Below are 20,533 nucleotides of genomic sequence, written 5' to 3' on the forward strand. Positions count from 1 at the left end.
AGGTAGTTTCTCCAAAACATGTTTTGAGCCTTGAGTTATATTTGTGATTTGAAGGAATTCGTTATTTTATTCATTGATTGTCTCAATATAATAACCATTGTTGCAAATATCCTTAAAACTTAATAAATTTCTTTGAGACAATGGGGGGTATAAAGCATCAATTATTTTAATTTCAATACCCCAAGGCAATTTTATAGTGGCTCTTCCGGAGCCCTCAATGATATTTGTACGTACTACCTGATATAGTACTCACATTAATCCTTTTCATCATCAAATTAGAGAAATTTTTTTTATTTCTAAGTATTGTATGAGTAGTTACACTGTCAGCAAGACATAATCTTCACCATTCATAGCAAACTGAACTTGAGTAATATCCATGTTCTTCATGAAATAAAATATATGTCAAAATATTAAGCATAAAAATAAAGATGATAAATAAATAAATCAATAAAATCACCCAAATAGTTCATAAATTCATAAAGCAAAAGTCCTTATTACAACCATAAAAATTAATATAAGTAAATAACTAGATAAAGTCTAATACTTAAAGTTGACACAAAATAGTATAAATTTAGTTATTCCCTTCCGCCGCATTGAAGAAATCAACAACTTCTAAATGAGTTGTATTGCCAAAATCAAAATTATTCCCTTCCGGGGAAGTAGGGAAATTAGCAACATCAAATTGATTTGCATTGCCAAAATCAAAATTACCTTCACCATCTTCAAGAACATGGTTTGCCTCAACTTTCTTTCTTTACTTCAATGATTCTTGGTAAAGTTCAACAAAATGCTTTGGAGTTCTACAAACCCGAGACCAATGGTCTTTTCCTCCACAACGGTAACATATATTGGTCTCACTTTTCTCTTTATCATCCCTACATTCCCACTTTTGGTGGGAATGTGAATTTGTGTAATGACCTCCACGACCTTTACCATATCTGCTAAAACCATGTCCACGACCGCGACCACTACCTTGACCACTACTGCTGGAATGGCCTCTGTTTTTAGTTTCTTCCTGTTATGGGTTGTCACATTCGCTTCATAGAATGGAGTAGAGCCAGTAGGACGTGATTCATGATTTTTCATTAACAACTCGTTATTTTGCTCAGCCACAAGAAGACAAGATATTAATTCATAATATTTTTGAAAACATTTTTCTCTATATTGTGTCTGCAGGACAATATTATTAGCATGGAAAGTGGAGTATATCTTTTTAAGCATTTTTGCATCAGTAATATTTTCTCCACATAATTTCAATTGAGAAGTTATTTTAAACATAGCGGAGTTATTTTCACTAACAGATTTAAAATCTTGCAATCTAAAATTCAACCATTCATAACGAGCTCTAGGGAGTATCACTATTTTTTGGTGGTCATACCTTTCCTTTAAATTACTCCAAAGGATTTGTGGGTCTTTCACAGTTAAATATTCATTTTTGAGCCCTTCATGGAGGTGATGGCGAAGGAAAATCATGGCTTTAGCCTTATCTTGAAGTGTTGCCTCATTAGCCTCTTTGATTATTTCACCAAGCCCTTTAGCATCTAGGTGTATTTCAGCATCTAACACCCATGATAAATAATTCTTTCCGGTAATATCAAGGGCCACAAATTCGAGCTTGGCAAGGTTCGACATTTTTCACTATACAAAATAATATTAAGGGAAATTCTCAATGGTAATCATCAGTTTTTTTATTTTTCTCAATGATAAACAACCAAAATTCCAATTATCTTTGGTAATCATAAATTATTAATATATATTAACTATAACATTAATGTTATATTTTGATAAAATTCTTTAACTAGGGTTAGTTTTATTATTTTAATAATTAAATTTTTTTTAAAAAAAAACCACCAATCATCCCCACTAGCCCAGCTAGGCAGCCACCCCACGCACCATCCCTCTACCCACACACCATTCCTCCACGCGCTCCCTAACCACGCCCTGGCCGCCGGCGCGCCCAAACCCCGCCCCACTACGTCAGCGCCGCACTAAACCCCCCTCCCTGACGCATATCCCATCCCCCGATTCACCTAATTCCTTTCCCGAAACCCCCTTCCTCCCCCACAAATCCCCCTAAAACCATCACCCCAACCTTAAAAAACCCTAAATGGACCTCCCTCACCGTCGCTAGGGTTCCTGTTAGGGTATTTTTGAGGATTGAAGATGGTTTTTGGAGGGTTTCGTGCGGGTAGGGAGGGTGGATTGGTGGTTAAAGGGGAAGAGGGTGACGCGACGAGGGGAAAGCAGATGAGGTGCCGGTGCTGGGGTTTCTGGGTGCGGTCGGCGGCGCGTAGGGCTGGGCATGGGTGGATCGGAGGAAGGAGGTTGGCTGGCTGGGTTGCGGAAAAATGGGTGGTGTTAATTTTATTTTATTTTTCTAAAAAAAATATCTTTAAAATAATATAAATGTTAAAAAATTATAAAAAAAAACTAACCCTAGTTAAAGATTTTAACCATAGTATATCTTTAGTGCTATGATTAATATATAATAAAAACTCATGATTACCAAAGATAATTGGAATTTTGGGTTGTTTACCATTGAAAAAAACAAAAAACTGATGATTACCATTGAGAATTTCCCTAATATTAAAAGATAAGTATATATAAATAGCATCCAAAAGTATATACTAAACGTTATTAGCCAAATTAACAACATGATACAAACCTACGGTGAACATGATTCTAAAAATGTAGCAATAATATATAGTACTTTACAGAATATTCATGCATAAAAAGACAAATTAGATGATGAAAAAAACATACAGTTAGCATAATTACGGAGGATCATAATCAACAAATTAGATAACGTGGAGTGTTATTGGCATAATTTCATAGTCAACAAATTAGATAACGTCAGAGTCTAAACAGAATATTCATGAAGTGTTATTGGCATAATTTCATAGTCAATATTGAAAGAAATAAACGTAAAGGTGTCATAGTGTCACGGTCCGGGAGTTTGGACCCCGAAACGTGCGGCGCGCTCTAGCCTTTTGGCGGCAAGAACGCTAGCCTTGAGTGGAAGAGGGGCTTGCGAGCACAAAGAAACACAAGCGGGCAATTAAATCAAGGAGCACTCGCGTCTATTTGAGCGACGGAGTGCGGGTGGTCGGGGCTTGTGACAGCCGATACTTCAAGGCGGGCACAAGCGGGTCCGAACCACGAGTTCTTAGTGCATCAAGTTGGTTTGGAGGGGAGCTATTATGCAAGTAAGACACAATATCTATAAAGGTCTAACAACAAACAAGCATAAGAGCAAAGCAACACTTGGTAGAAGGCTTAAGATTTCATTAATCATTCACCCTCTAAAGAGCTTTAAATGACATACAAGGAGAATCCCTAGTGAACACTGATCTGATAGTAACACAATAATGTGACCTCAAGCTAAGAAAGCATAAACTAAACTCTAGGATAGCACCTAAAGGGAGACTAAAACATCAAAAGGAGTTGGATTCTAACATCCTCCCCCACTTAAGCTGTCGACGACCTCGTCGACTTACAAGAGTTACAATCAAAATTAGAGAATCCAAAACTATCTCAAGTTTCAGATGCGCCGTTGGTGCGGCTGACTTCTGGAATCTTTGATGACTCTTGAGCTGGATCTTCTTTGTTGACGAGGAGCTTGTCTCTGGAGTCTCTCGGCTCGAACATCTTGTTGAGAGCTTCATCTCTAATTTTCCTCCTGGGAGTGGTGTCTGTTGAATTCCGGGGGAGAGCTGCTTCCACGATCATCTGTTGGGGAGCTGCTTCCTTGAGACTGTGGTGGTGAACTTCAATTTGTGGTTGGTGCCTCTTGGGTGACCATTGTTTCTTTGATCCCCTACACGTGACCTGCGTTGTTTGCTCAACCACTGTTTTCCCTCTCTCTTGGGAGGTTCTTCTTTGATGTCTCTTTGGTGTCTCTGGGATCGTCGCTCTTTGCTTCGAACCGGGTGTCCGATTCTGATTTTGGCGGGGGTGCATCTGGGATGTTGCCAATTCATTAGGCTTCATCTCCCGCTTCTCTGAGTCTCTGGTGCGAGCTTGTTTCTTTGATGTTGCCTTCTTCTCTGGCTCCATCACTCGCATTGCCGAAAGGTATCGGACTTCTGGTTCTTTCTCAGGTGCTATCATTCTCATAGCACTCAAGCGTCGTATGGAACCCATCCTGTATGTGGAACCTCATCGCTGCTAGTCTCTTTTGTGGCCTCCTACATGGACATGGATGACAATCTCTTTTGGATCTTGTTAAGCTCTTCTTTATGTTCGCAATCCCACCATTTGTGTGGACCTCGACAAAGTATGCAGTTCAACGACCTCGTATTTGCCGAGGATGCGCTGGCCCTTGAGTTTCCAGAGTTATGGGAGGGGGTATATGTTAATCTCTGGGCATCACCTCCTCCACTTCTTCTATGATAAGTATTGATGGTGTTGGACGATACTCGTGAGCCATTCTCTTTACCCTTTGGAGAGTTTGGAGACGGACTGTTAGAGCGTGTTGACGTCCCACTTGATTCATTCTCAGATTGACGACCCTTTCCGACTGAGTAATCCATCAATCTTTCAGCAGCACACATAGCAGCAGCAAGGGTATCAATATTCTGCCTCAAAATCTCTCGCTGCGCCCATTCCTTTAACCCGTTGACAAAGTTGAACACCCGATCTTTCTCATTCATGTCTGTGATGTCCAACATTATCGCCGAGTATTCCTTAACATAGTCGCGAAGAGAACCCTTCTGGCGGCACTCTTGCAACTTCATCCGTGCAACAAATGCTGTGTTGACGGGGTAGAATTGTTCTTTGAGTTCCTCTTTGAACTCCGCCCATGTATCAATCTTGATCCTTCCTGCTTCGATGTCTGCGTGCTTGGTGCGCCACCACAGCTTAGCATCTTCGGACAAGTACATGATGGCAGTATCCACCTTCTAATCGTCACTCAGTTGACATATTCGGAAGTACTGCTCCATGTCGAAGAGGAAGTTATCAACTTCTTTCGCATCTCTAGCGCCACTGTAATCGCGAGGTTTGGGCGGCTTGATCTTTGCCGCACCAACACCCAGTGCGTCTCTGCCCACAGCGCGCGTTAAGGTAGCACATTTCTCAAGTGCTTCGTCGGCTTGTCCTTGAACAAATTGCAATTGTTCGCAGAGGGCATCTCTGTCAGCCATCAATTTCACAATTTGCTCGGCTTGCTCATGTACAATGACTTGGAGCTCGGCCCATTTGTCCGCCTTCTCCTCGAGCCAAGCGAGCCTTTCTTCTACAAATTCCATCTTCGTGTAGCCCTCCTTGGTGCCTACATGGGTTGCTTGGGACGAGGTTTGGGCCTCGCTCTGATACCAACTGTCACGGTCCGAGAGTTTGGACCCCAAAACGTGCGGCGCGCTTTAGCCTTTTGGCGGCAAGAACGCTAGCCTTGAGCGGAAGAGGGGCTTGCGAGCACAAAGCAACACAAGCGGGCAATTAAATCAAGGAGCACTCGCGTCTATTTGAGCGACGGAGTGCGGGTGGTCGGGGCTTGTGACGGCCGATACTTCAAGACGGGCACAAGCGGGTCCGAACCACGAGTTCTTAGTACATCAAGTTGGTTTGGAGGGGAGCTATTATGCAAGTAAGACACAATATCTATAAAGGTCTAACAACAAACAAGCATAAGAGCAAAGCAACACTTGGTAGAAGGCTTAAGATTTTATTAATCATTCACCCTCTAAAGAGCTTTAAATGACATACAAGGAGAATCCCTAGTGAACACTGATCTGACAGTAACATAATAATGGGACCTCAAGCTAAGAAAGCATAAACTAAACTCTAGGAAAGCACCTAAAGGGAAACTAAAACATCAAAAGGAGTTGGATTCTAACACATAGTTACATTGCTAATTCATGTAAAAGTTACCTTTTTTTTTTTTTTTTTTTTTTTTTTTTTTGAGGGAAACCAAGCTAGTTTATTAATTTAGGGACAACTTGTCCATGAGTACATAAGGAGAAATTTCATTCCGACAAGCTAGTTTATTAATATAGTTACCTTGTAGTTTATTGTACAAAATAGTTAACTAAAATTGATGATATGCGATACTCGGAAAATGCTTAATAATCCTGATCAGTTGGCTAGCATTGGTGCTGATAACGTGTTATAAAATAAGGGGAAAGAGAGAATATAAGAGAGAGATATATAGAGATAGGCAATTGTGTTATGTCCATTCATCCATTTCATGACCATTTATATATATACATGATTATGGACAATGAAGAGTCCATTCATGAGAGAGTTAATGTGAACTAATGACATATGGAGGGTTACAAGGATGCTATTAAAACCATACCTTTTTTTTTTTAAACGGCTATTAAAACCATAATTAAAGTAGTCATAAAAGACATAATTACAAGCTATAATGGACATAAATTAGGAAAAATTAGAAATAATAATCCCAACTTTCATCAATTTTGCTACAATAATCCCAACTTTGGATTATTCCGGAATAATCCGAACTTTAGGGGGTATTTTTTTCTTCAATCCCAAACCGGTCAACAAAAGTCAATGACCTATTATGTCAGGTCACTTGACATGTGTCAAGCCCTGATTGGTAAAAAAAAATTAAAAAAAAACCCGAAACTAACCAACCACCAGTCAGCCTCCCCTTCTCCCACCAGCCACCCTAACCACCACCTCACGGCCAACCTGCCACCCCTTTGTTGCCGACCAGTCGCGTGAAACAACCTCCACCGCGTCGCCGTCTTCCTCCTTCCCTGAAACAACCCCCATTCCCCACAAAACCACCTCCCCGAAACCCGAAACCCCAAATCCACCAACGAAACCCTAAATCCACCAACGAAACCTTTCCCACCGCCAAAAACCCCCAATCGTTCCTCTCACCACCCCGAAACCCTAAGCGGCTAGGGTTTTCGACGGTGGGGAGGAGTTTTTGGGGGTTTTCGAGAGTGGGAGACTGGATTTAAGCGGCGATTTCGAGTGGAGGAGATTGGGGGAAAAGGAGAAACGACGAGGGGGAAGGGGGAAACCGGCGCAAGGGGAGGGGAAAGAGGAAACCGGCGCAGGGGGAGGGAATTGCGCCGCCGTTTAGGGTTAAACTGGTGGTTTTGGGGGTTGGCTGGTGGTTTTTGAGGTGGCTGGTGGCTGAGGTTTTGGGGGTTGATTAGTTTTTTTTTTTTTTTTAGAAATTGTTTTAGCCAATTCAGTAGTGACACGTGTCACTTTTAAAAGTAAATAAAAAAAATTAACCCATTCAACCGGTTACCGGTTTTTGGGATTGAAGAAAAAGAGGAACCTCTAAAGTTCGGATTATTCCGGAATAATCCAAAGTTGGGATTAATGTAGCAAAATTGATGAAAGTTGGGATTATTATTTCTAATTTTTCCCATAAATTATTATTTGTAACATTATTTGAATAATTGGACACAAAATTTCCTAATTTTATTATGAAAATACCATTTCATATACATAGTACTGCTTCATATAAATTGAGAATATTTACCCCAATTAATCAATAAATACCTTGAAATTCAAATTCTAGAACCCTGGCACTACTTTTTCACCAATACAAAATACAATTGCGAACGATGGCCACCCTCCACGAAACCCTCACTGTCGTCAAAATTCTCCCTCTTTCTTACAATGTACTCTTACTGTGGTTTCTAGTTGAATTGTAGGGTTGTAATTGGGGCTCAATTGATTTTGATTTCCGACTGAAATTGCAATTCAAGGTTTCAAAGTTCTAGATTTTCCAGCATAATTCATGGGCAAATATGATTTTGAGGAAGAATTGTCCGACAGTGACGGCGACGATGATTTCTTGCATGATGAGATTCGAGCGCTTTCGATGGCGTGTATGCCACCGCAGCCACCGCCTTCCGCCGCAGACGGTGGCGCCACTGCCACTGCCACTGCCACTGCCACTGCCGATGACGATGAAATTTCCGACGACAATGATGATGACGACGATGACGACTTGGAATTGGTTCGTAGTATAAAGGAGCAGTATGGGTGTGGGGATGATATTTCTCAGCCATTGTCTTTGAAACCCATTATGAGTTTACCTCCTGCTTTGTCTGATGATGATGAAGATGATGATTTTGAAACCCTCCGTGCTATTCAGAAGCGCTTTTCGCGGTATTGTGGCGCCGGTGCTGGTGCTGGTGGTGGGGATGCTGCTGGTGATGATGGTTTGTGCCCTTTTAACTTCTATATTGAACTTATGTTGAGTTTGTTGCTTGCATACTTATACATTGTTGTTATTTTGGTATGATGTTTTTCTTGAATTTATTTGCTAATGCTATTTTTTTGACATGATTAAAGAATTGGTTGTATTGTGGCATTGTTTACTAAATTTGTAGAGGTGAAATTGACGATATTAGTTTAAGCTTAATGATCTTCTCACTTGGGATTCTATTTTAAACTTAGCTAGTTGTTCATTTGACAATATGGCTAGGTTGCCTTGAATATGTGCTGTTGTGATGAGCTGTGTACTGATTTAATTTACGTTTTTGAGATATCGGATATACTTTCTAGTTATTATGAACTGAATTTGCTGTTGATTTTCACCATTGTTGATTGACTGACTGTATGGATGATCAATATTTCAGATGCAATGGCAAGAAAGGATGATAACTCTGTTGACAAATCATTCCACAAAAGTGATGCCGTTGGCACGTCTTTGGGAAGTGAATTCTTGGATGTACATCAAGGTGTATTTGGGCAAGACACTTGGGATGCTGCTGAGAATTTTCAGAATGTGGAGACTTCTAACTGCACCTCCAGCTTCCCCATAGCTGCACAAACATTTATGGAAGCTATAAAGAAAAACAGGTCCTCTCAGAAATTTATACGAAGCAAGATGCTTCATATTGAAGCTAGGATGGAAGAAATCAATGACATTAAAAAGCGCCTGAAAACACTTCGAGACTTCCAGGTGCAGTGCAAGAAAAAAATTGGTCGAGCGTTGTCTCAGAAGCAGGATGCTCGTGTCCAGCTAATTTCAGCTCCAAAGCAGAGAGCTAATACAAAGGTTTGTCTTTTTTGCCACACGGCAATTTTGTATCTATTCGATTAAATAAAAGCTCTTTAATATGTCAAATATACACCAATCTTCAAAAAGTGGCGAGTCATTATATTTTGTTGGGTTTGGATGGGAGAAGTGAACTTATTAACTCAATTACTTGTAACAGGTAGCTGTGTTAAAACTGATATACGATTCTGATTTGCTGGTTATTGCTTAACACTTTAACCCTCGAATTACTTTACTAAGACATTTTTTGAATCACAACAGCATACAAGTATATTTCAATTTTCTGCATTGTTTATTTTCCATTGACTTGAGTTTTTTCACAGGGTTCCGAGAAAAATATTTCTGCAATGTTATATGGCCCATTGGAGAACTCTCATGTTGCTTTGTACAAGGCTGCTATGGAGAATTTTCCGCTGTCATTTCATCGGGAGAAATGGTCAAAGGATGAAAAACAACTTCTTAATAAGGAAATTAGTAACCAGTTCCAGAAAAGTTTGTTCAACAAATCTGCTGATGCAGTAAGGTATATAGTTTTCTTGTTACATGTGGACTCGTAACATTCTCAAAAGCCTTTTTTTTTTGTTTCGTTGAACTAATGATTTGATCTACTCATATAAAATAGTAAGATAGTTTTCCATCTTTAATCGTCCTGACGAAAATTGTGCCCCATATCGTATTATTTTCTTTCTGTCTATATATTCTTACATACTGATTTGCAAACTTTGGTATCTTTGTGAATTGTTTCTAACTCTTGCTATCTTGTATGTTCACGCTGCTGGAGCTAATACCTGTTGTCTCTACATACGAAAAGAAAATGAACAGAATCACTGTGCTTATAGGTTTATGCCGTATCACTTTTGGTTGAATGTTTAAATGAAAAAGCAAGTGTGTGTTGGAACAACTACTTTTCTGCTCCTTTCTGTCTCTTTTATTTCATCATATATTTGAATTACACATTAAACTGAATTTATAGTCTCATTCTATTGTGCAATTGTACTCCCTATTCTTCTATGGGATAGTGTGTAACCGGTGTATCATAGCTCTTACTAATGATGTACGCTGTGATTTCTGTCCCAGTGCTATTGAGGAATCTGGCTTTGACAATGGAGTGGATGGTATGATTTCATCAATAAAAAAACTTGAAATTACTCCGGAAATTATCCAAGACTTTGTAGGAAAGGTGGACTGGAATCAATTGGCTTCTATGTTCCCACGTCGCTCTAGAGAAGAGTGTGAGGCAAGGTGAGCATCTCAGTTAGCTTTTGGCTGGTGGGAGCTTATTTTTACATATATATGTTTAAAGAGTTTGTCATTTTAGGCATGTTTGGTAATTAAACTTCCATAATTAGCTAGTTTTTAGCAGTTCCTTTTCTAACTCTGCTTCTTTGTTTAATAACACACCATTGTACCAAACTATAGTCACTTCATCTCCTTGTACACATAATCTCTAGCAAAAGAAAATTGTTTATCTGAATCTTTATTTAACGTTTATTGTTTAAACATCCAAATATACATAGACATTGAACCACTCGAATAATGAATAAATTTCATTAAGAAATGGTAGAATTTCAATTACTTTGAATCTCCCTAATTGGGTAACTCTTAAAATCCTCGCCGCCTTTGTGCTTTATATCTTGTCAAGATGCTAGATAGTTTACTTTGTCTAGGAACAGAATAGGATGTATGGAAGCTCAAGAAAAGACGCGGGAGTTTCGTCACAATTGCACACCATAAAATTACCATTTCAAATAATGGCATTGCATCCCAACTTAATATTGCTTATTCACTTCATGTTAAACATTTAAAACCTCTTGGAGGATGAAGATTGTCCCAATACATATATATTGAATGAAGAAAAATCAATGTCCTCTTTGATCAATTAACTTTTTCCTCTCCTTCTACTTTTCCCAACTTTCCTATATTAGTTGCAATTCTTGCGAATACTTCTTTATAGGAGGAGCTTCTAGTAGTTTTACTTCTTAGTGAAGAGACATTGGTAGTGGCCATTCACGATATCATTTCCTGTTGTCTCCTCTTTGATGTTTTAAATCATGATCTGTCATAGATTTATGCTTAGTTTCAATAAGAACCTTAGCATGCCTAGCCGCCAAGCTAGTGAAGGCGGGAGCCAAATTGCCTCAACCTTGCTTGGCGCAGTGCTCTCCAGAAGGTGCCAGAAGACGTGGCGCTTAGGCCGCCTTTACCAAGATGCAAGGTGCAAGGCGCCGTGACTAGGCCGCCTTACGTTAAGACCAAAAAATTGGCTTAAATTCAGAGGAAAAGTCTAAAAGACCAAAAATTTTCCAGTTTGAATCTTACATTGTCTTAAGTTACAAATTCGAGCTAAAGCCCTCAGTGCATGAATTCACTTCAATTTAATCCGAAATTTTCTAAAACATTAAGTTGAAGAATTAATCTCTTGTTGCATGCTATAACCTGTCTTATAGCAGGGGTTGATTATTTGTTGATTGATACATGCAGGTGGTTAAATAATGAAAATTGTGTGATCAACCGAGATAACTGGACATCAGACGAGGACAAGCATCTTTTGCTTCTCATTCAAAAGAATGGAATCCATAATTGGAGTTATATTGCTGAAAAATTGGAAACTAATAGGACTCCTTTTCAGTGTTTGGCACGTTATCAAAGGAGTCTTAATGCAAGTATATTAAAAAGAGACTGGACAGAGGATGAAGATGCTCAATTGCGTTGTGCTGTGGAGTCTTTTGGGGAGAGTAATTGGCAAGCTGTTGCTTCTGTATTAGAAGGACGGACAGGTACCCAGTGCTCTAATAGGTCAGTAAAAATGTTAACAATTCTATGTTGAGTCTGCATTTCTCATACACTCGAATGTCTCTAGATTGCTTTAGTATAACTATGATCTTCAGCTGCTGCTCTAATTATACATCTGGTTGATTTTGTTTTCATTTCTTGGGTGTGAGAGCATATAAATGCATTAGGCTGTCTTTGTTCACAGACTGCTTATGCTCAATACATTAAAGAATGTCACCTCATGACCACAGTGTATTGATTTCATTTGCTCAAGAGCTAAGATACATGTAAAGGACTATTTTTTATTTGGGAATTATGAAGGGGGGATTTCTAGATTTCATTTTTTGGCCATGGTTATGGCTTTAAAATTAATGATGTATTATATCAAGATTTTGAGAGGATAATTTGTCTGTGTGCAATTTGGACCCGATTCCTTTTGGTTATTTCCAATTTATCTTGCAATTGCTTACTTTTGGGATCCCTTACATTGCTGTCTTATTTGATTTGAATCTATTGGTTTAACTGAAAAGTTGGTGGATTGATTTTTTGTTTCATCTTCGAAAATTAGGTGGAACAAAACATTGCTTCCAGCAAGACAACGGGTAGGGACATGGAGTATTAGTGAAGATAAGCGCTTAAAGGTTGCTGTCACTCTTTTTGGCCATAAAAGCTGGCACAGAATAGCCTCGTTTGTTCCAGGAAGAACCCAAGCACAGTGTAGAGAAAGGTAAATTTTTGGCTTTGGAGCTTATTTATGTTAATATTACTCTGACTAATATCTATTTGCTTTTTCTTCTTGTAGATGGGTTAATGTTCTTGATCCATCTTTGAACCGGGGTCAATGGACTGAAGAAGATGATATGAGGTTAATAAAAGCAATACAAGAACATGGGCACTGCTGGTCAAAAGTTGCTGTATGTGTTCCTTTACGAACAGATAACCAGTGTCGTAGGTATGTTGTGGAGATTTTTTGTTTCTTCTAGACTTTACTCTTTTGCAATAGATATTAGGAAAAATTGTCAAGAATATTACGACCTTTCACCGGTCTTCCAAAAATAAAACGACTTTCTGATTATTCTGGAATAAAACCACCTTTGACACTGATCTTCCATAAATAGGATAAAAAATCGGTTACCTGTTTAATAGGTTACAAAAGGACATGTGTCACATTATAATTAATTAGAATTTTTTATTTTAATTTTAAAATATTTTTGTAAAAAATGATTTTAATTTTAAAAAACTAAGAAAAAACCTCCCACCCACTAATTCCGGCAGCTCCCTGCCCCTCTCCTCCCCCTTTCGACCAGCCCCACCATTTCCCCTCCCTTTTCCGACCATCCATCCCCCTTTCTCTCCTATTTCCAACTACACCTATCCCTTCCCCTCCCATTTCCGATCTCCCCTTCCCTTCGCGTTTCCGACATCACCAACCCCTTCTTCGTTCTCCCATTTCCGACCTCTGCTTCCCTGTAACGCCTCCCCTCTCTCCTTCCTTTTCCGAAACCCCCACTCACCCTCGTTCCCTCTCCATCACCCGCAAACCGAACCCATAAAAATCCCTCGTAATTCAGCCTTAAACCCAGATTTTCGACGACTTTTAGTGGTTATGAGGGTGAAGAAAGGTTTTTTATTTTGTTGGTATGTGAGGATGGTGGCGAATGGTGAGGTGTTTTTAGGTTTCATTGTTGGTAAGGTGAAAGTGGGGGAAGCAGTGGTGGTGGTTGGGTTGTTGAAGGTGGTGGATGAGTCGTTGATAAGGTGAAGGACCGTTATGGATTTTTTTTTTGAAAGAAAAAAAATTTAACAACAATTTTTTTTTTTTTTTTTAATGGAAGTGACGTGTCACATTAACCCATTAAACAGGTTACCAATCAGTTACACCCTATGTATGGAAGATTAGGGTCAAAGGTCGTTTATTCTGGAATAATCAAAAAGTCGTTTTATACTTGGAAGACCGGTGAAAGGTCATATTCATGACAATTTTTCCTAGATATTATAGTCATTAATGCTTTATATTTTAAAATATGTTCACTTTAACCACTCAAGAAAGTAGTTTTCTAAGCTGTAAGAAATAAAAGAAATTACACATTGCAAAAGCAAACTGAAATTGATAATAGGTAGTTTGAGAGAGGTCACTTGTACACTTTGTTTGGACCAAAAAAATGAAAGGATATGAAGAGAAGAGGAAGGTAGGAACACAATTTCTTTTGTTTCGGTAAAGGATTGGGGAAAGGAAGGGGGTCCATTCTCTCTCTCTTTTTATTAAGCGTTATCCTTCCATAGTTGGAGAGATTTGGAGGGAATATGTAGCTCACCTTTCCCCTCCCTTTCTCTTCCGGTGTTGCCTCCCCTTCCTTCTTTGCTATCCAAACAAAACGGTATCTAGCTCAATTTAGTCTCTAACACTATGTCACTTGAACTCAGTTACCCATATCTAACGTGGGTATGTGTACAAGTGTCCAACTAGGCTTTTATTTTGTTTTATTTTTATTTTTGTTATAGAAATTTCCATGTTTTTGTTCCAAAATGAAATGTCAAAGTATTCTACCCATGTCCAAGCGCAAAGATTCGAGTAACATAGCGTTACAAAAGAGTGTCATGTTTGCATATATTCTTCTTTCTTGTTTCATTTTCAGCTATCTCCCAAAACACTACTGTGATAACTAATCAAAAAGATAAAATTCTTTATGAATAGGTTATCACACACTTCACCTCAAACACCAAATAACACCTTCACCTTGGATTAATTGATACTTCATAAAGACATTACCTTGGACGAATGTTACTGATTAAAGTGCGATTTATGTTTAACTAATTAAAAAGATAAAATTTTGTATGAATAGGTTATTACTCATTTCACCGCAAACACCAAATAACACCTTCAACTAATTGAAAAAATTGATACTTCATGAAGACATTACCTTGGACGGATGTGATGGATCAAAGAGCAGTATAGGTTCAACTTACCATGGTGCGTGGTGTGGTGGCTGGTGGGTGCGCGGGTCGATTTAGTCTGGGAGGATGGCGTGGATGGTGGTAGGACAGAGAAGGAGAGAGTGAGATGGGAGAGAGTGAAAACATAATAAAAATACAAACACTGTTTCCATTGTAGTTACTTTTCGACTTTCACCGATTGGGTTCTCAATTTTATTTATTTCTTGTATTTAAGTCTTTTTTTTTCTTCTGTAACATGGTAATTAGGGCTTTTTTTACAGCCCTACCTGACAAGTTATACATTACTTGGGACTCCATGATAATCCATTAAAACTTGTAGGGAATGTGCTACAATTATGAGTTTGATCTTGCTTTTGTACTAGTTCTTCCAATTGATGAATTCCAGCTAGTAATTGGAGAATAATGTATAAGAATTTTGGCTATGTATACAAAACCAATCTCCATTCAATATAACCATTAGAAAGCAGAGGCTATCACAAAACACACTGAACACTCTTGGGTTTTGTTTAAAACTAAATAATGCAATGATGTGGGCAAGATTTAGTACCATGTATATAATGCTAGTGGGGAAGATGGAGTGAGAGTTAGACAGCTCTCGTAAATAAGTTCGAAATATGAAGTTGATTTTCTTTTGGCAATAAAAAGACACGCTCAAACTTTAAGCATGTTATTTTGTTAACGCTTTAAGCTGACAATGAATAGGTTCTGTTCATTTATTTATTAAGTGTCACTACAAATAAATTAATTTAAAATAAGTTCAGTTCAGTTTAGCATGTATAAATCAAGTTCGAAAATACGTTCACTGGTTCACAAATAGACGTGTGTATATTTTATCTATAGTAATAATATATTTTTTTTCCTGGAATCTTTGTGATATGAGTTCTGGTTCTGATTGTTATTTTATTTAAATATGTCAGGAGATGGATGAGGTTGTTTCCGAATGATGTTCTACGACTTAAAGCTGCTAAAGATATTGAGAAGGCTGCTCTTATATCAAATTTTGTGGATAGGGAGTCCGAACGTCCTACTCTTGGGGCGAATGACTTTGTTCCATTGCGTATCACTGACTCAACTAATAGGCAGGAAATTGAAAATGTAACCCAAGAACAAAGCAAGTCTAGGTATACTTTTTCAACGTTGATTTTCGAGCTGATTCACAATTTGTATAGAGCTTTCAGGTTTTGTTGACTCAATTATAAAATTTAAATGCAGGAAAAGCAGGAAAAGTAGGAAAGTAGATCCAACTAGTGTTTCCTGGTAAGTACATTCTTAGCTGGTTCTTTGCTGCTTTTGTTAATGTTATATATATATATATATATGCCTTGCTGTTGTTTCACAACTTTCAGCTATTCATGAGTTGAGGATTCTACTGTAAATCTCTAATTGTTCGGTAACTATACTTGCTCCTAAAACACAGCCATGGTCCAAAAGGGGTTAGATCAAGAAAGTGTAAAAAAGGTGATAGATTAACTACGCACAATGATGATTGTGATGATGCACGTAGGGCGAATGAGAAAAGAAGAGCCATTAGATCTGGTTCTAAAGAAAGAAGAAAGACTAGAAATTGTAGTCTTGCAGCAGAACCCAATAAGTCACGGTATGATGTTTGAGCAGTCATTTATCTTTTTTATCTTACTGTATTGAAAAGTACTTTTGGTCTTTGCTAATGTCAATTTTCTATGCAGTGAAATCCCAGAATTACATGATAATAGTGAATCGGAGACCTTGTAAGTCATCTGTATTTATCTTTTTTCCTTCCTTTTTCTCTCAACGTATATATATATTGTCTAAAGGTGACTACAACTGAAAATTAACAAGAGCACATAAGATACTAGAAGTATGTAAATATCTGTGAATAAATGACATGTATGCATTCATGGTTTGTGTGTGTACGCCTATATTGTTCAGTGTAATGTTACATCAGATGTACTTGAATCTCCTTTGGTTGCCTGTCAAAAAAAAAAAAAAAGTACTTGAATCACATTTTGGACTTGGGATTTAGTTTTTTCCTCTAATCATTTCTATTATGCTGGCATGCAGGAACATTCCAATCCGCATCAGATCGAGAAGGCTTCGAGGAGTAAGATCGAAGGAGGTAGCTCTGATTAGTCATTGTGGTGGGTCCCAGGCTACTGGCATACATGATACTGAGATGAATGTAGCTACTCTTGTGCATTCCTCAAGTCAGAATAATGTTTCTGAAATGCTGGATGGTCAGTCCACTCTTTCTGATTTACTATTGAGGATACGTGAAGAAAAGGTAGAAATGTCGAATATAGTTCCTAAGACAAGGAAAAGAAGATTCTCTAAACTGCAACCAAGGAGGATCTCTTTAGCTAAGACTAATCTTGGGGATAACAACTGTGAGGCAATGGAATTGAGAACATCTGATGATGGCAATGAGACTCTTCCTAAGGATTCAGCTTGCTCAAGTAAGGAGAATGCTGTAACGAAGCAGAAGAAAAGAAAATTGCGTCTTGATCAATCCGTAGGATGGGAAGAATTGCCCTTGGCAGTTCTATTTAGAAGAAATGTTACTCGCATACAGAGGAGAATTTCCAGTGTGAGTTTCCAAACCTATTTGCATATATAAGATGAGGCTTGAGTGCTCTATCACTTTTATTAAAATTTAGTTTTTTTTTTTTTTTTTTTTTTTTTTTTTTTTTTTTTTTTTTTTTTTTAATCATGCTTCTAGCAACTAAAGGTTTTATTTTTTTTTTTCTTTTTTCTTTTCATCCTGGTCCTTTTGAATGCTCAATCTTGCAAAAAAATCAAAATTATGAGCGTGCTTTGTTACCTATACCTATGTTTTGGAATGATATATTTTATTGTTTTTAAGCACTCATGTATAATTCTGAATTTCTGACTGATATCAATGTTAGTGACCTCCTTCCATGGTCTTGCAGTAATATTTTGGGGACAATAATATTTTATAAAGACTAAAAAGATGAGCAAGAAGCTATGGACAGGGGAGGGATGCCAATTGAGTAGATAACTGGTTGATTTCCTCGATGTATTGCTGGCTTATGGTATACAAAAGGATGGTGTAATCATTGGTAGGTGTATCATCCTGTACTGTAATTCCAGAAATTCAGTTTGCATGCCTAAGATGCTGATTCCTGATCCATGATGTGCTTCTTTTGATATTGTTCAGTGGCCGAATATTTCAGCATGAGGTGGAATGTGCAAAAATATTGACCGACCCCTGGACCTGGTCAGGAGGTTAGCTTATTATTTATTTAGGTTCATCACGCTTCAATTGTTTACTCATTGCTCTTGATTTTTTATTTGTTTTGCTTATAAGCGGGTGGTGCTGTTGTAATGCAACCCTAATTTTACTATCAAGTTTTATCATGCAAATCAATGTAAGATGTAATCTATGTTATATAAGTCGAAGTTGTATTTGTATAGGTTGTATTAAGAGTGGTTATTAGACAGGGTAATCTAATGGTATAGGGTTAGGGTTGATGCAAAAGGGTGTTTATTGGACAGGGTCAATACATGGTCAAAGTATTTGTACACATCCGTGTCGGAACCTTCTTGATGAGTCTAATGTAGGAGAGTACTCTTTATTAACAAACTTGTTCGTATGTCCCTCTTGATTTTTAATTTTCTTGTTTGAAGTGAAAGGATATATGTATTCAATTATTCTTCCCTGTGGATCATTTTTCAGGACAACATCCATGTTTTAAGTGATATTTTGACCACGTCAACTGTTGCTGCTAGCCTATGATTGAACTTCATAAAGTTTGGTGTTGGATAATTCAGCACTCCAATTGAAGTATCACAAATTGGCTAAGATAGTGCTGACTGTTTAATTTACTCAGTTCACCACTCAGAAGAACAGGACTGGGGAAGTGAGGATTGCACGACGATGCCTGTAACTCTGATTAGATTATAGGGTCTGTTAGCTGGAGTATTACTCACTTTCTTATCTTAATGAAATACGTGTATGTGCTCCTCCAATAGTTACCATCATACCTTAGTGCTTTATTTGGAAGCAGTATCATCTCAGCAGTCCTGATATATATGTGCATAAACAATAAATTGTACATTGTTATGTGTAGAATCTTTTAAGTTTTAAGTGTAATTTATTGTAAATATGTAGTTTTGTTCTACTTTTCCTCAATTTTCACATTTAAAACGGTTGTGTTGTCTTGTTCTTCCATTTGTTTCCAGTTGTGCTAATTTATCCTTCCTCTTTGTGGTTTGGAGGAGCAATAGATGAATGCTTATTATTGGAGACTTGGAGTAGGTCATGTCTTGTTCTTTTTCTTTAACATGTTTATTATCAATAGAAGGTTATGACCATATACATTATATGTCATTCATTATGAAACGATATATACCAAGCTTATGTCATAAAGTATTTATTTAGAAATATGAGACTTGGAGTAGGTCATTTCTTGTTCATTTTCTTTAACGTGCTTATTATCAACAGAAGGTTATCACCATATACATTATATGTCATTACATTATGAAACGATATATGCCAAATTTATGTCATGAAGTATTTATTTAGAAATATGATTCAACTAATTAAATATCATCAAACAACGGCCTATGAATTATTCATTTTATTTGGCACCAGCGTGATTTTTGAGAATTAAAAATAATGCGATAAGAATGCTTTCCAAAAAGGGTAAATTCATGTTTCTCATATTGATAAACATGATAAGTATCTCAAAGGAATATTTCTGTCATTTTAGGTATATAAGTGGGGCTAATTATGTGAATTGGTCTTAATTTGGCATTATCTTCTTCCATCTTTTCTCCTTCCCCCATTTGTTCTCCATTCTCTCACCTCCATCAATAAAATTCAATGGAGAAATCGAAATGCACGAACATCTTTGATAAAGGTAGAAGTCGAATCTTCCCCTAAGGTTTAACCAAGCCCTACTTTATCTATTTTTATTAGGGTTTTTCGTTTAATTTGGCGGCGAAGCCGCCGGAAAGTCTAAGAATGTTGAAGAAAATAGAGGACAACGAAGATGATGGTGGTTTATGAGCAAAACGATGATGGTGGTTTATGGTTGATTGTGGTTCAATGGTGTACACTGGTGAAGGATCGAAGGTGAGGAAGTACGAAAGATTAGAAACAAAGAATTAAATAAAATATTTAAAAGTTACTCTTATTTACCAATATGCCATTTTGAGATACAATTATGTTTATCAATATGAGAAACTGGGCCTACTAAAAAAAAAGCTAATCAACAATTATATATATGGTTAACTTAACAATTGAAGTCTAAATACCTTTTTAATATTTGACAAAAGATTGTCACACTAAAATTATGTTACAAAACTTACAATATGCCAATACAAAAATCACACATTTAATAAATTGAGTTAGGAAAAATTGTCAAAAATGATATAAAATTTGAGTAGTCCGCTAAAAACAAGTCAATCTTTAATTTTTTTTTCCTGAATAATACAAATTTTGATGAGTATCCGCCTTAACAGGATATTTTACCTACAACTTTATAACCAGTAACATTTTTTAAAATTTTTTTATAAATTCATTTAAGAATTTAATTTAACTCCTAAGTAAAGCTTTAATCATAGTTAATTAATAGTTCAAATAACTAAAAAAAAGGAGTTAAGCTTTAATCATAGTTTATTAACCGTTAAAATAATCATATATATATATATATAAAAAAATCACATCCTCCCTCACCACCAGCCACGGGCCACCCCTCCTCCCCCACTACCAGCCACCCCTCCCCAGCCCCGGCAGCGCCAACTCAGCTACCCCCCCCCCCTATAACACCCCCAAATCTCCCTTTACGAAAATACTAGTAAAATACG

General features: G+C 37.5%; 1 protein-coding gene across 2 annotated transcripts; it reads left to right on the forward strand.

Annotated features, from left to right (window-relative positions):
- The first annotated feature begins 7,519 nt into the window (after nucleotides 1-7,519).
- On the forward strand, nucleotides 7,520-18,888 carry LOC145584746 (uncharacterized). Of its 2 annotated transcripts, XM_081641551.1 has the most exons (15): nucleotides 7,520-8,156; nucleotides 8,577-8,998; nucleotides 9,322-9,521; nucleotides 10,076-10,240; nucleotides 11,480-11,794; nucleotides 12,339-12,497; nucleotides 12,573-12,722; nucleotides 15,643-15,846; nucleotides 15,938-15,982; nucleotides 16,143-16,322; nucleotides 16,411-16,452; nucleotides 16,766-17,288; nucleotides 17,632-17,781; nucleotides 17,880-17,947; nucleotides 18,399-18,888. In XM_081641551.1, the coding sequence occupies exons 1-13, from the start codon at nucleotides 7,730-7,732 to the stop codon at nucleotides 17,632-17,634; spliced, it is 2,835 nt and encodes a 944-aa protein (XP_081497677.1). In that variant the 5' UTR covers nucleotides 7,520-7,729; the 3' UTR covers nucleotides 17,635-17,781; nucleotides 17,880-17,947; nucleotides 18,399-18,888. The 2 variants fall into 2 exon arrangements, with proteins under 2 accessions (XP_081497677.1, XP_081497673.1); XM_081641547.1 differs by lacking the exons at nucleotides 17,632-17,781; nucleotides 17,880-17,947; nucleotides 18,399-18,888 and having other exon boundaries at nucleotides 16,766-17,612.
- The last annotated feature ends 1,645 nt before the right edge of the window (nucleotides 18,889-20,533 follow it).

Source organism: Chenopodium album, chromosome 2 (genome assembly GCF_948465745.1).
Source record: "Chenopodium album chromosome 2, dcCheAlbu1.1, whole genome shotgun sequence".
NCBI classification, from domain to species: domain Eukaryota; kingdom Viridiplantae; phylum Streptophyta; class Magnoliopsida; order Caryophyllales; family Amaranthaceae; genus Chenopodium; species Chenopodium album.